Here is a 15,544-nt window from a genome sequence, read left to right as displayed (position 1 = left end):
CCGTAAGCTGGATCACGAACAGTACAGATCCATCCTCGAGTAACAAAGAGAGTAAATGAAGACTGATATGTTCATTCTTACATCCAACAACAAAACACCTCAATCGCTTAGGAGGCATTCTTGTCTACAGATGCTCAAGCGTCGAACAATGGCGGACTCTGTGTCCAGCTCACTCAGGGCGGGTCTATGCTCAAACTGAAGTGTCAATCAACCGTCGTGGGAGGGGCCAGCTCAATTCTACGTCACATTGCCCCGAATTTGAGAACAGCTCGTTCTGAGACAGTGCTTATGATTTATGGAGATTGTAAAAAAAACACTAGGTGGATTTTTATCATTCTAGGGTGGTTGTGTACACACACTGCCAACACACATTTATGTTCAAACACCATGTAAAAGTGAATTTTGCATAATAGGTGCTTCTTAAGGATGCCACCAAGTCATGGTTAATTAATAAGGAGGAAGTAGGATAGATACTATTCATAATGCCAGGATAAGACGCTTTTATTCCAGTTATATTCCAGGTATATAACTAAGAGTAATGTGCCCTTCAAGTGGCGTAATTACAAGTTCCGAGGACATAAATGGCCGGAATTCTAGATGAGTTGCCGAGTTGTGATGTTGGAAGGGGTGTGTCAATTTGAAACATTGAGGAAATACTGGTCTATAATATAGATAATCTATCTATAGTATAGAGATCAATTAGTGGAAAGCAGGTCTGTAGTGCATTAAGATTTGGAAAGTTATTTTAATTTGACATGCTGTAATTCAGTCATTTTAGAGGTGTGATGTACAAAACAACTACAACAAGTGTGGCTGCACATGAGGCTCTGCATAACATTTGTATGTGAGTGAGTGACTAAAGATGCAAAACAACCTTGACTAACACTATAAGTGAGCCTCAGGGGAAAAATAAAATAAAAAACAAATTTATGACCTTAATATTTAATTAGGTCCATATCCTGAAGGACACGTTTCAGTTATATTTTTATCTAAAATGACTTTCCTGTGCCTAATCTGTTGATTGTTTGACAATTCATGCACAGCAAACACTTTCATAATTTTTATGAATTAATGTCCTTGTCATTGATTTAGAGTCATAATACATTTTTAATGGCACTTGCAAACATTTAGACACTGTTGTATTTATTGTCAATGAGATTTAGGCTATCGATTTCAAAATACTGAAAACAAAGCAATAACTTTATCCGATAGTGTGACTCATTTGAGTGGTGTTGTAATAATATGGAGCTATACTATAGCAATGGCACTTATACAGAAAACAGCAGCACTTACTGTAATTAGTATGCTCAGCGAGCTGGTCTCGCAAGATGAGCAGAATTAGCATATCAATTAAATTTCTAATGCAGGATGTAAATTACAAAAGTCTTGGAGAGTGCCTCAAAGCACCTCACTTGGTCACTTTGAAAAGTTACTACAGGTTTCGAAAAGCATATTGGACTCAAATCACTAGCAAAAGGGCAATTAGCATGTGTGAGCAGCTTGCGTCTGCATGCCGTTGGGGCAGATTTCAATCGATGGCACATAAATAGGATGAAGAACAGTTCTAAAAGCCCCAGTTATCCTTTGGGATCCCCTGCAGCAATTGTCAATGAGCTCCAGTCGGCTACTCTGGGATGCTTTTTTTTTTCATCCATACGCCAAGTGCATTCCGAATGCATTGCTGATGTAAATGTTAAAAGCCAAGATTCATTACCAATGGAGATTCTTTGTCAAGTGTGTGTAATTATTTAAGATTTAATTTGTAAGGCTTACAATGGGCTTGAGTGGACCATTGCTCAGAATATTTGTGAATACTACTGGGTTATCTGATGTCCTATAATTATTTCAGTTGGCATTAAAGGGTTATCTCACCCATTACACTTTTACTGACCCCATTCCAGACCTGTATGCTGTTATTTTTCTGTGGAACACAAAAAGAGAAATTCTGAAAAATGTTCATGCTGCTCTTTTCCATACAATGAAAATAAATAGAGGTTAAAGGAGAACTCCGGTCAATTTTAACATTGAGCTCATTTTATTGTACATTTGGAGTGCTGTCAATACAGAGAACAACAACAAAAATCGGTGTAGCCTACACCGAGTTATTCTATTTTTAAAATTTGCACCCTGTTGACTTCAATAGGGCAAGTACTAAACCTGCTTTTAGCCTCTTAACATCCTTGATGTGTCATTACAAGTGCACAGAAAATGTGAGTGATTCCTTCTGAGTGAACACGAGTGGATCTGACTGCAGTAGATGTAAAAGATATGTATAAAAATGATGTTATTTAAGCCAGCGCAAATACCTGTTTACATCCTGTTTTTCGGTTGAAGTCCAAAGTAATCGATTGCCGAGTTCGCGCGCGTGATCATAGGTAACTAAACCTATGCGCGTGAACTCGGCAATCGACTACTTTGGACTTCAACTGAAAAACAGGATGTAAACAGGTATTTGCGCTGGCTTAAATAACATAATTTTTATACATATCTTTTACATCTACTGCAGTCAGATCCACTCGTGTTCACTCAGAAGGAATCACTCACATTTTCTGTGCACTTGTAATGACACATCAAGGATGTTAAGAGGCTAAAAGCAGGTTTAGTACTTGCCCTATTGAAGTCAACAGGGTGCAAATTTTAAAAATAGAATAACTCGGTGTAGGCAACACCGATTTTTGTCGTTGTTCTCTGTATTGACAGCACTCCAAATGTACAAAAAAATGAGCTCAATGTTAAAATTGACCGGAGTTCTCCTTTAATGCTGAAGATGCCAAAAAAAATGGATGTATATATATATAAATTAGGGGTTGCACGACTACTGATTTCTGCTAGTCGATTTCTTATCAAAACAATACTCGAGTTACTCGACTAACGTTACTCGTGGTTCATGCTACTGTAAATGAAAAGACATGAAATAGCTAGATCTTATCAATAAACATTTATTAATTCATAGCCTAATGCAACAATTACATAAGTAAACTCTCAAAACATTATAATTATGACATTTCATTTTTAAATTTTCATGTAACAGTCTAAAGCCAAATTAATAGCCGTTCTTGCCTTTCATTTCAGACGTCTGCTTCTAGCGGCCGTTCACATATCGCGTATTTTTCACGCTCAAGTTCGTTATGTAGGTGCGCGGCGAGCGCGCTCATAATGGAAGCAACGTGGTGCGCTAGTTTTTCTAGGCGCGCCGATGCCGCGGCAAGATGAAAACATCTCAACTTTTCAGAATGCCTCAAGCGCACCGCAGGTCATGTGACAAAAACCAATCAGCCTTTCCATAACATCATCGAAAGCTCGGCCAAACAGCTGATCGTAGCTGTACAGGGCGGGTTTTTCCTTCTCATCCCCAGAAATATATCTAGTAGTAAAGATAATGCAAGGGCTAGAAATCAATTAATCCTTTGCTGATACATCTTCGTCGTCATCATGGAGAGCGCAGTTCATGGTTGCATAGCAACGAAAGACGCCACGGGAGAGCAAGCGCTTGTAGACAGCTACACGGCCGCGCTTTCCACACGTTTTTAGACGCAATATGTGAACGGCCTCTTGCAGAGTTGGCCAATTACAATATTTTTGTCATCCTTGATGAAATACTTCCACACATCTGACGTGTGGTGTCTGTTGGTGACGTTCGCCATTTTTAATTCATTTATGGTTAATGGACGCTCGAGTAGTCGATTGTTTCCGACAGCGTCGACTAGTGGTTGAAGTAGTCGATCTATCGACTACTCGACTAGTCTATGCAAGCCCTAATATATATATATATATATATATATATATATATAATATTTATTTGGCTATGCGCATTATTTGAGTGACATAAACATAATAAAATTGACATAAATCGCCCTCCATAACGTGGTCGCTTTTTAGATACAATATTGTCAGTAAACTCTTGCGTTCCCCAGGCAATGACCGACGCATTCTATATTCCAAAGAGCTCCTTTATCAGCCCCACAGTGGAAAATGAAACCATAAACGTACCAGCTGGGGCAAATCAGCACAAAATGGAGTAGTTAAGCAAAGAGAATGGTTTTGGCCCAGGAAAGCGGCCTTTATGTCACTAGCCCGATTCGGACAGGACTAGGTTTCATGGAGGATGTAAGAGAAATCTGTGTTTCATAGGTGTACTTTGTGATTTTAATCCCATCCGAATCTACTTTTGTCTGTGTTTTTCTCACACAACCTCAAAATTTCAGGGCAAATTGCCTACTGTTTTTCGGCAAAATCAACGGTCCTCTGAGAAATCTAATCCTGTCCGGATGGGAATTTCTGTGACTGCCGATACTGTATTATACTCCATACTGTATTATTTCTCTTCATGAGTTTTTGACTTACCTGACCTACCATTTGCACACCAATCTTTCGCATACTTTCATTTCATTTCAATATGTGGGTTTATTATAAACAGTCACTTCTATAAACTCATGTGAAGTTTAAATAGGGTTTTAATAATAAATCAAAGTTGTATCAATAAGTAATTCATTAAAACACATATCTGCGATGCACGCAAGCACAGATGACTTACTGTAACGCTCACATCTAGAAAACAAACACTCCCAGCTCTGTAATAAACACGGAGATGTTAGTTCCGTCCAAATTCATGATTACATGAAATCACAGATGTCGGGTGATAAGAATTGTACCTCAAACATCGTTTAGAAATCTAGTCACGTCTAAATAGGGCTATTGACTTCAAACCTGATGACGTCTCAGCATGCTAATTTTTAAGAGCTATTTATTTTAAGAGATATTTTGGAGCTTAAACTGAGAGAAAGATTTTCAGGGAATAACAAATTAAATTTTAATCTTATAGTTTTTTTTGTTTGGTTTTTTTTACCCTTTTTGGGGATTGACAGCTGTTGTAACTATGAACTATTGATAAGAGTTGCATGAAGATTTTTCAAAACCAGGCAAATTTGAGTGTGAAAAAAATTATCTTCTTTTAAAACGGCAACCTGATGATTTACATTTCAGCAAAACAAATGAAAGAGTGTAGGCTTTAAAGATGTTTGTTATATATCGACTTGTGTCTTTTTCCCTCAGAGAGGAAGTAGCTGTGAAGGTTGAGGAACTGGGAAAAGGGTGTCTTGCATGCAGAGCACTTTCAAACTGCATTTTCTTTAGCCTGACACGAAACACACGAGACAGGGAAGGTGCTGTCAGTTTCAGAGATCAGAAAACGGCTTGGTTTGCCATTTGGGAATCTGGCGCCTTGAAAAGTCTCTGAAAATCCTTGGTGTTTTTACTCACTGTTCCCTGTATATGAATGCCTTAATAATGAGCAAGGCCCCCACAGTGCTGCACCTGTAGCTACAGTTTGGCTCAGCGGGAAGTACTTTTGTCTTCCTTGACTTTCTCAGTCTCCTGGTGGTTACGCCTGGCTAACAAGCTCTGAATTCTCAGGAATTCAGATGACAATGCAGGCTGAATTCACAGCACAAATAGAACATGTTGAGATGCTCTTACAGGCTGTGAAAAAACTTTCAGAGATGCACTACATGACCAGAAGTGTGTAGACATCCGAACACTTTCCCTTTGCTGATATATCAGCTTCCACAAAGGCTACTCGACCACAGTCTAAGAGAGTCAATCTAAAGGTCTTTGTAAAGCCAGTGTGGAGATGTTTAATTTGGCTTTTAAGAGTGTAGTATCGGAAGCTTGGTGAGAATATTGGATTTAGAGGTTACTGGTCCTTGAATATCAATCCACCTTAAAGTGTTTTAAAAGGGGTCTCATGCTATAGTCAGCTATACAGATCTTGTATAAGAGCCATTATAACACACTAGAATTGCTGTCTTGAATGGAAAGGAGATTCCTTATTCTTACCAACATCAACTTTTTTTAAAGGAACAATACTGATGCTCATTTCTGAAGAGCAGGTTGGCATATTTTGGCCATATAATGTTTAGACTACATACGATACAGTATAATGTACAACTGATCACAAAACAATCCATGTTGAAATGTGCATCAATAGCTATCCATCCATTTGTAATATTGCATAAAACATTTGCGAATGAAGCACCATTTCCATCCAATGTGTCGGAGAGAACAAAATTTAGCTTCCTGATAAACTGGCACTAAATATCACTAAGAAAAGTAGAAGAAGCCACATGCATAATTTTAGTATATAATAAATTACTTGCGCCTAAGAGCGTGCAGACGAAACGCATTAAACACAGTCATGTTATTTTGCTTTTTGAGGCGGATACCTGTTGTTTGGGAATGCAGTCATGTTCTGGAAGGGAATTATACTAAACCAATTTGACGACAGACTTTGCTCAGGCATTTCAGAATGACCAAAACAGCTTTTCAGAAGCTGTGCAACGAAATTGGTCCTCTGATTAGTCCAGTTATGCCGTCTCATTACGCAAAGTCACATGACTTTTTTGATGCGCATCGAGGAATTTATTCGGTAAATGTGTTTCCATCGTAGTTTATGCGCGTAATTTATCTGACTACATTTTTTATGTGCATCTTTAGAATGTATGTGCATGTTGGCATTTACATCCATTTTATTTATGCGATATCCCAAAATGCACATAGAAATAGGTTGATGGAAACATAGCTACTGTTAAGTTTTAAATATCTAATAAATATCTTGACGAATCTGACAATCTCAAAATGGCCATGTTATCTTGTATCTTATCTTGTCACATTTCACATTCACTGACACTTTGAACTCTTTGGTTCCCACCAGGCAACAGTGGCGGCATTCGCAGCCAGTGAGGGTCATTCCCACCCGAGGGTGGTGGAGCTGCCCAAGACGGACGAGGGGCTTGGCTTCAATGTGATGGGTGGAAAAGAGCAGAACTCACCGATCTACATCTCACGCATCATCCCTGGGGGCGTGGCTGAGAGACATGGTGGTCTTAAGAGAGGAGACCAACTCTTGTCCGTCAATGGAGTGGTGAGTTGCCAGGGATGTTCCTGTTATACATAACCTTTTGTACTCTGTAACTCTATAAAATTAATATGCATGTGTGTAATTTAAGGACATACCTATTTCTATATAAATAAATAAAAGCTATACAAGACTTTAAAAGCTGAGAAACTTTACTAATTATGTTTTTGTTATTCCTACAATGGCAAGAAAATTATCAGTATCAAAATTTAAATAAAGAGCAAAAGACATGAGGGTATTAACTCAAAGTTCATTAAAGGTAGATATTTTAACCACTTTTTATTAATATACCTATATCACTATATTATCATTTGTATTCTTGTATAAAATAAGATGGAAAATTAAGACAAATCAGCTAATACCATGAAACATCACAGAATTTATCAGTGCAGTGCATTGCTAATACTTACTGTAGCATGCGCTGTTTTCACATTGAAAAGAATTGCACTTCTTTGAGGATGATGTCATCACTTTGTTAGTTGAATTGATATTATCAATATGCAGGATGGAAGTGAAACCCTATAAAAAGAATTCAAGTTAGAATATGGGAAAATTACAAAAAACTCACTTTACTTAGTGAGTTTTATATATTTTATCCAATGTATTTAGACATGCATGAAGGGGACATGAAACGTTACTGCATAGTAAGAATGACCTGTCAGCGTTTAGATCAATTATTCTTAAATGCACAAAGGAAGCATTTCACAAAATGTAATTTTTTTTCTTCTTTTTTTAAACTTAATTGTTTGTGCAACAAAAATAATTTACATTTTCTTATGAGATGCTTTTTTTTAGCTGTGTAGAGCTGTCAAATAAGATGCCATCATGCTGTAGGGCCCACTGGCTTTTTAATTGATACAGATCAGTTTGGGCTGAAGTGAGATTATTACAGCAGAAAGATTTTTACATTGATCTCAGTGAATTTCCAGCAGTCTCCAAGGCTGATCCCATCATGGCGTAATATGCTAAACACATTTTTGCAGCTGTTTTTATCTCAGACCCATTAGAGACTAACATTTTGTAATCTTTCATTCTACTAAGGCTAAGCCTGACATTTTAAAATGCTAAATGTGGACAAATAAGAAAGCTTACAGCAAGACAGGACAGATTTCAAAAGACTTAATCTTTTCATAAATCACTGTAAATTTTAAGATGTGTCAGACTGTCACTGAAGCCAGATGAGAAAGAATCTTTGAATAAATCCGAATGAATCTTTCAGTAAAAAAGCTGTCTGCTGCAGGGAACCATTTTGAAGCCAGTTTCTTTGCTCTTCTCTGCCGACATTCCAGATTGTTAAAATTTTATTACATGAAGGAGTAATTTGAGTTTATAGAAACTAATGTCCACTGCTTACTCGCTCGAAGATGACAGAGGATCCATTTGATTTCATTTGCGTCAAAGACTGTAAAGAAAGGCACTTGGGACAGAAATTTCTCATTAAACCAAACATGTTACGGTTCCTGAGCTAATAGGAAATGAATGGCTCTTTTGTGCCAAAATGTAATTGAATGTTCATCACCGTGGACCATTTTCTAGTGCAGTTTTGATCTGACAAAAAACTATGAGTTTGGATACAATAAAGTTCCAGGAGCCATCAACAAATCATTGGACGTGCAAAGAGAGACGAAGCGTTTGTAATTCGTTCCTTTGATTTAGATGAAATGAACAACAGTTTGCTCTGAAAAACTGACAACTGAATTATTTTCTTCAGAGCGTCGAGGGTGAACACCACGAGAAGGCTGTGGAGTTACTGAAAGCAGCCAAGGACAGTGTCAAACTGGTGGTGCGTTACACCCCTAAAGTCCTGGAGGAGATGGAGGCGAGGTTCGAGAAGCTCCGTACCGCCCGCAGACGCCAGCAGCAGCAGCTTCTCATGCAGCAACAGCAGCAGCAAAACCTGGCCGCCCAGCAGAACCACATGTCGTAGGTGAGGCTTTTCATTGCTTTAAGGGTAACAGGACCTCAACAGGGTGGCATACAGAGAGGTAGCTGCCCCACCAACCCTTGAGGCCTGTGGGAGATCTGGTACTGCATGCTGCCTGTCACCAGTGGAACGTTGATCTGAAAACAGACAGCTATTGTGTCTGAAACTCAGCTATTATGTCATAATGTGAGATAATGAATCTATTGAAGAAGCTGGCAAGGAGTGCTGATGACATCACAGAATGAGCTCAGTAAAAAGGATTTGCTTATCAGGCAGTTGTCCAGACATTGAAGGATCACACTTAAGGGACTTTCAAGGGAAAATTAAGAACTATTTAGATGAGAAATCAATAGTTTTTAATACTGCACCTAAAGGGGCCTTTTAAGTCTGTAAATCTCACTAATGGAACCATTTGTTTTAGTAATGGTTTAAATTAAAGGGATAGTTCACCAAAAAATGAACAATCATTTAGGCTACTCACCCTCATATCATTCCAAATGTGTATTACTTTCTTTCTTCTGTTGAATACAAAAGAAGATAAAAAAGTCTCAGTCGTACTTTTTTTAGTCCCATACATTATACTGTGAGTGGGGCCCAGTGTGGTTTGGACCACAGCATTCCTCAAAACATCTTCTTTTGTGTTCCACAGAAGAAAGTAATCAGGTTTGGAACAACATGACGGGGGTAAATGATGACAGAATTTTTTCATTGAACTATTCTTGAGCCAACAATAGCCGCTTTTCCACCATCAGGCCAAACCGTTGTCATTGCAAACCGTTCCATTCCATGTGAATTTTCCACTGTGAATTAAAAGCAAGTGTTCTACCAGCACGTTTCAGCACGGTTGGCCAACAAGCTTGATGAGCATAAGAGACTTCTTTCTACAAGATTAAAAAAAGTAATGTTTCCAAACTTTCGATCGTATATATATATATATATATATATATATATATATATATATATATATATATATATATATATATACAGGCTTATAAAATACTGGAATTTTTCTATTTGGTGCTAATTGATATGTCATTGTCAAATAATTTACAAGTAACTTTACATCACATATTAACTTCTGAAACAGCGCCTCCCTTCGATTTTAAAAAGAGAAAGTATGTCATCCTTATCACTTCCAATATTACTGTTCTGAAATAACAGCACTCTTATTATCTCAAGACGTCTTTCGTCTTTGCAAATGCAATACAATAGGAGAGAATTCTATTAGTCAGAGTCTTTTCCAGACAGACCAAAGCACATCTCCTTGTATTAATGATACTCGGCCCATCTCTCGCCTCATTGCCTCCTCACGCCATAGTTAGCTCTAAGCAGCAGTATAGTTGGCATCATTGTAACCTCGCCTTAGAAACCATCCAAGCCTAAAATGAAGCTATAAGCAGTGCCGACTCAAAAGCACGTCCGTGTGGATACACCGTGTGTACACTTATCACCAGAGGCCTAATGGAGTTCCTTGTGCATCTCTTGCTTGTAGCTAAATCCTTGGCTGTAAAATCATATGTGCTTGTGAGCTGCTGAGTATTTTTGGGACATTATGTCTGGGCAAGAGGATCATGGTGAGAGAGCTGAGCCCCAGATCATCCCCTATCAAGACTGGCATGTGGACCGAACAGCAAAGCCACAGTGACCAGAGAGCACTCTGCCAACACTAAACCACACCACACACACACATATCTGAAAAACAAATAAGATCAGTTCAAGATCTACTGTAGATTGGGGGAAGGGGGGAGGCACAAAATATCTAGAATTTATCAATTTAACAATAAAATGCTAAATCATCAGAATATATATATATATTTTGGAGCAACAAACTCCAAAATTGTCAACTTACTAAAAGGCTTGTATTGGCAAATTAAGTTTTTTACTCTTCAGAAAGTGAATTGCAGACAAGGGAAGTATATGTTTGGCTTAAGTTTCTGTTAATAAAAAAGTCTAATGTCTAAAAGAAACTTGTTTTTGTTATTTCAGCAGTACAAGAGGACATATTTTAGCTTATCGGGAGTTTCAGGGGTCTGCGTGTATTGATTTTAACAATGGGGGACCGTGTAGTTACATGGGTTGAGAACCTAGTCTAAAATAAGCTCATATCCAATAGAAACCATCCAAAACAGGATGCTTCCTAGCTTAAAAAAGAGGGCTGATATCTGAAAAGAAAACAACTACAAAGCATATGGGAAAAATAATATGAGACGTGCCAAACAGCGTGTGAACTTTATGTAACCTGCCAACAAATAAATATCGAAATTTATCAGCAGAAAATGTAAATTTTTTTAAGGCTTTTCATAATGCATTCTGGAAATGACTTGTCTGTAAAGGAAGCATGCGATGCCACCTTTTCCCCAAAACAAGGCATCTCATAAATAATATAAAGTTTGGAACGGCCAAAAATGTCAGAAGCACACTGTCTAGACAGCCTAGCGCTCTAGATTTTGTTATAAAGCTAAAGAATTGGAAAAGCCCAATTTATGTTCAGCTACTAACATAATTGCTAGTGTTGTAGTACTTGAGTCCATACTCAGTCTCACGCCTTGAATCCAAGTCCAAAACCAAGTTTTCACGATCTTGTCATAGACTCTGGAGAATTTGTTCTTGGTCTTGGCCTTGACTGAGACTCGACCCTCTTCGTCTCAGTCTGGACTTGGACTCAAATTAGCGGGTCTCAACTACAACACTGGTACTTCACCTTGACATGTTGGGCCATAGTGGACACATGGAACTAAAGGTTCAAGCTCGGCCTGTTACATTTCCCTGTGTAGCCTATGTGTTGTTATATAAAGAAAATAGCCAGAAATACCAGGAAAGGTTTTGACAGTCCCTTTAAACTTGTCTCTCAGCTTTTGTCCTTTTGGTTTTTCACAGGCTGTTCCAAAAGAAGAAAAAGTAGAGGACACTGGGTGAGACTTAATCTCACAGATGTGATGTAAGGAGGTCCAAGAGATCTCGGAAGAGGACCCTTACTGTTCTCCAGTGAAGACTATCCTCTTTCAGTCAACTACCTACAACTCAAAAAGGTTGAAAACTCCATGATCTGTGTTCCAAATTGGTGCTTGGAAAAATGTGGCATGATGTCATAGAGAAAGGCTAGCACTGAGTATTGTTTTACTCTTACTTGTTCATATTTCAGTTGTCTGGAACCAATCGCAAGTTGTGACCCTCTTAAAAAGTCCCTCTTGTAGTTTTGTGATAATGTGATAAAGCGTTCAACAATTTGTTTTTATTTTCATTATGTTTTTGTTGCCACAGCTTTGTACAGTAACGAAGGGTTCTTTTGGTGCTGGTGTCTCTGTGAAAAGAAAGCGCTTTTTATGTCAGTAGTCCGTAATTGGATAACACTGAGGTATTTTATACCATATTGTAGCAAGGAATATTTTGTAAAGAATGTAGATTTAGCAATAACACTTGTTTTGTCGCATTCTACTGTCAAAGTATGGGTAAAAAGTGAACTTTAAGCGTAGAAGATTCATCTTACAAGGGTAAAGTTAATATAAAACTGTATCTTATGCACCATGTGACATAAGTCAGACTAAACCATAAACAACATTTGCACAGAATTTTCTTATGAGATCACTGTATCACAGTGCCATTGACAGAGATTATTAGAGAAATTTGGCATATTGTATGGCGGACATATTTAAAGGAAAAGTGTGTAATTTTTGCAAACACTCTCTCTGATCCTACGTTAATATACAAATCTAACCATAAGTAAAAAGTGTAGCCTAAACACTGCATTGGTATATCAGAACATTGCATACAGGTACACTATTTGTTTGTGCATCCAACCAATAGCGTGATTTTTAGGGCTGGACATGTTTGGAAACCAATGACATAAAGGGAGTGTTCTGGAAACCTGTTTGAAAGTAGTCCTTATTTTCGCAATTTTGTTTTGTGGCACAAGTGGGGCGGAAATTACACACTTGACCTTTAACAGGTCCTGCATGCATACAGCTGTACAGTTTTGATGCGGTTTAATGGTTGCGATGTCACTAGTCCTGAAATTAAATTCTAATTCAGAAATATTCTATTTAAGTTCAGACATAGTTCATATTATGAAATTATTTACTTCGAAGACAAACAGAATGTCAAACACAGATACATGTGATATCTACAAATGGAGGTACATTTTAACAGTATTTTGTTATGTTAAAGTTCTATTTTCAAGTTTATTATCTTAGAGGTTTGAAAGATTGTTTTGTGGTGTTCAGTAATTGTTATATTTCACATAACCGACCACCTCATTCACTAGAAATATTTTAACATTGTCCTGTTTTGACAATCAATTAAAAAAGTTAATCTACTGCATTTTGTTTTATTTTCTAACATTTTTTATTGCATTTTTATTTCACAACTTCTTTCCCTGAACTCAAGCCGTCAAAAGCTGGCAAAATGTCTATCCTTGGCAGCGCTGTAGTTGTACTGTTAGTTGAAGTCTTATAGAAGCAAAACTGTAAATCAGCAAGTAGTTGATGACCACCAGTAATCAAAGGTAAAATTGTATCTGTGTTATTGTAATTTGGTTTGATGGTTTTCCTGACGTAGGACTTTGGTAGATACTTAAATTAGTTCCTTTGTTGGTTGGTTTTTGAGTAATCTCAGTCTGTGGGTAACATGTAAACGTGTCATCCTAATAGACAAAATCATGCCAAGTTGATTTGTTCCTTGATTGTCAATCAATTCATTTTAACGGATTCTCTTCCCTTTTATATGTTTACTTACAGACTTTCTTATTAATGACTTGCATTTTTCAGGCTGGACAAGCTGATCTTATTATACAGTGAAAAAAATACCAAGTGATATGCAATTGTTATACATATTATATTTGTATAAATAAATATATGTGCGTGTGTGCAAAGCTTCAAATCTTTGTTTCTTAACTACCTATAAACCATTCAGAACACCCTAGCGAACGTATAGAAACACGCTAACAACCACTTAGAACACTTAATCAACCCTATGTAGCAACATCCTGATGACCAATCAACACAGTTCAATAGACAAGAAGCTAATATCGTGTAATTACATTTTAGACACAAACTGCCAGTCTCTTTTTAGTCTGCCATCAAAAACAGCAAACCACAGCAGAATCTGTTGCGTGGTGTTAGTGGTGTGTCGTTCTTGAATTAATCTCTGCATTTAAATGAATCATTTGAAAGAATGAGTCAATGACCCAATGACTTTCTTCATGCAAAGAAGACTTTGCGTCAAGTCTTCTTCAGAAAATGTTAAAGTTTTATACATACGCCGGTGCAAAAGTGAGAAGAGACAGGAAAATACTTTTATCCAAAGACACAACAAGGTGATATGTTTAACAGAGGTTGAAGTCAAAGGCTTGTGCAGTGAAATTCTTTTACACTCATCAGGCATCCAATGAACTGATAAATAGCCCAACTGCCCATGTCAAATTGCAACAGATGAACCTGACAGTGAAAGACTAATGCAGAAATTCGCTCTATAGAATGGATTATGCATTTAACTGTACTGAATTTCCCACAATTTAAAGGTGGGGTGGGCAATTTTTTTCATAAACACTTTTTTATTATTCTGGTTGAAACTCTCTTCACATCATAAAAGCAATTAATAATAAAAGTGTTCTCAATATTAAAAAAATTACATATATCTTCTGTGGAAGTCTCAGACCAAAAAATGTTAGGATGTCTGACCTGCCTGTCAATGTATGTATTTCCAAACCTCCACGCACCTGCTCCCACAGACATCACACTTCATCAGTGCGTTCTGTAAGGCTATGCAAAGTTGTAGACAGCCAGTCACAGAGTGCCACAAACAAACAGTAGCTGCCTTTATTTAATGGTTCCTCCTGAACCAAAACAATGAGCTTATGCTGCGTTCACGCCATAACCGTAATTCTACCCGGAGTTCACGTCCTCAGATTTATGCCTTTCTCTGGCATCACTATCAACGCCGAAATGAAACCCGTAAGTCCGTGCTCTGTAAGTTGTTTACATTCATTATTACTATGTTATGTGCTTTGAGACACAAGGTAATTTAACACCGTCTCTTGTGACGCTTTGCAGACTCTGCTCTGCTGTGCGCGTTCATGTGTTTTGAAGGAGGTGTGGCTTTGCAGAGCGCTCTGAAGGGAGGGTGGGATCTTATGCTTACGAAGCTAGCTAGCTATTGCTAGCTTCTCCGAAATTGCCAACTCAACCTTTAAAGGTGAACTAAGTAACTTTTTTACCTTAACTGAACAGCTTCGGAGTCATTGGAATGGTTACATTACTTATTTCGGGTTGAATGGTGGTCGTTTCGCACCCCCCTGGTGCCCGTGAGCGGAAAATACGCACTTGCAACTTTGAGCCGGCGGGCCGCCGGCCGCAGCGTCAGGAAGTCTCGCGATGTAAACAATTGCTTTACGGCCAAAAGAAATCTGCTAAAATGCTGTCATTATTGCGCTCCCTCACGCTGTTCGAACCCGAATGAAGAAGACGTTTTAAAGAATGTCCCATCTGCTTTGATGTCGTTGATCTACTAGCCTCTGGTGTCCGAGAATCGCCTACGAGTTTTTACAACAGTGTTGTCAAATATCTATTCCGAAGCTGTGGGGGGAGCTCTAGAGAGAAACCTGCGAGCAAAAAGCGAGAATACAGCGAAGAAATCCCGAAGTTACTGAGCCCCGCTTTAAAGGCTCTGGAATTTCCACAATTATTTGAAGTTCTGAAGTTTTTTTTTAATAC

General features: G+C 38.0%; 1 protein-coding gene across 2 annotated transcripts in view; it reads left to right on the top strand.

Annotated features, from left to right (window-relative positions):
• lin7a (lin-7 homolog A (C. elegans)) overlaps nucleotides 1-13,709 on the top strand; it is a 42,407-nt gene extending 28,698 nt beyond the window's left edge. Inside the window, exons 4-6 of one of the 2 annotated variants that reach the window (XM_081363204.1) lie at nucleotides 6,710-6,919; nucleotides 8,625-8,840; nucleotides 11,715-13,709. In XM_081363204.1, coding sequence (XP_081219330.1) covers nucleotides 6,710-6,919; nucleotides 8,625-8,840 — 426 coding nt within the window. In that variant the 3' untranslated portion in view covers nucleotides 11,715-13,709. Of the gene's footprint in view, nucleotides 1-6,709; nucleotides 6,920-8,624; nucleotides 8,970-11,714 lie in introns of those variants that run through there. The other variant, XM_081363205.1, reaches the window with a different exon arrangement.
• The last annotated feature ends 1,835 nt before the right edge of the window (nucleotides 13,710-15,544 follow it).

This window comes from Scardinius erythrophthalmus (genome assembly GCF_964197995.2).
Source record: "Scardinius erythrophthalmus genome assembly, chromosome: 4".
NCBI lineage: Eukaryota > Metazoa > Chordata > Actinopteri > Cypriniformes > Leuciscidae > Scardinius > Scardinius erythrophthalmus.
Note: the sequence above shows the minus strand (reverse complement) of the source record. Positions and strands in the feature narration are given on the sequence as shown.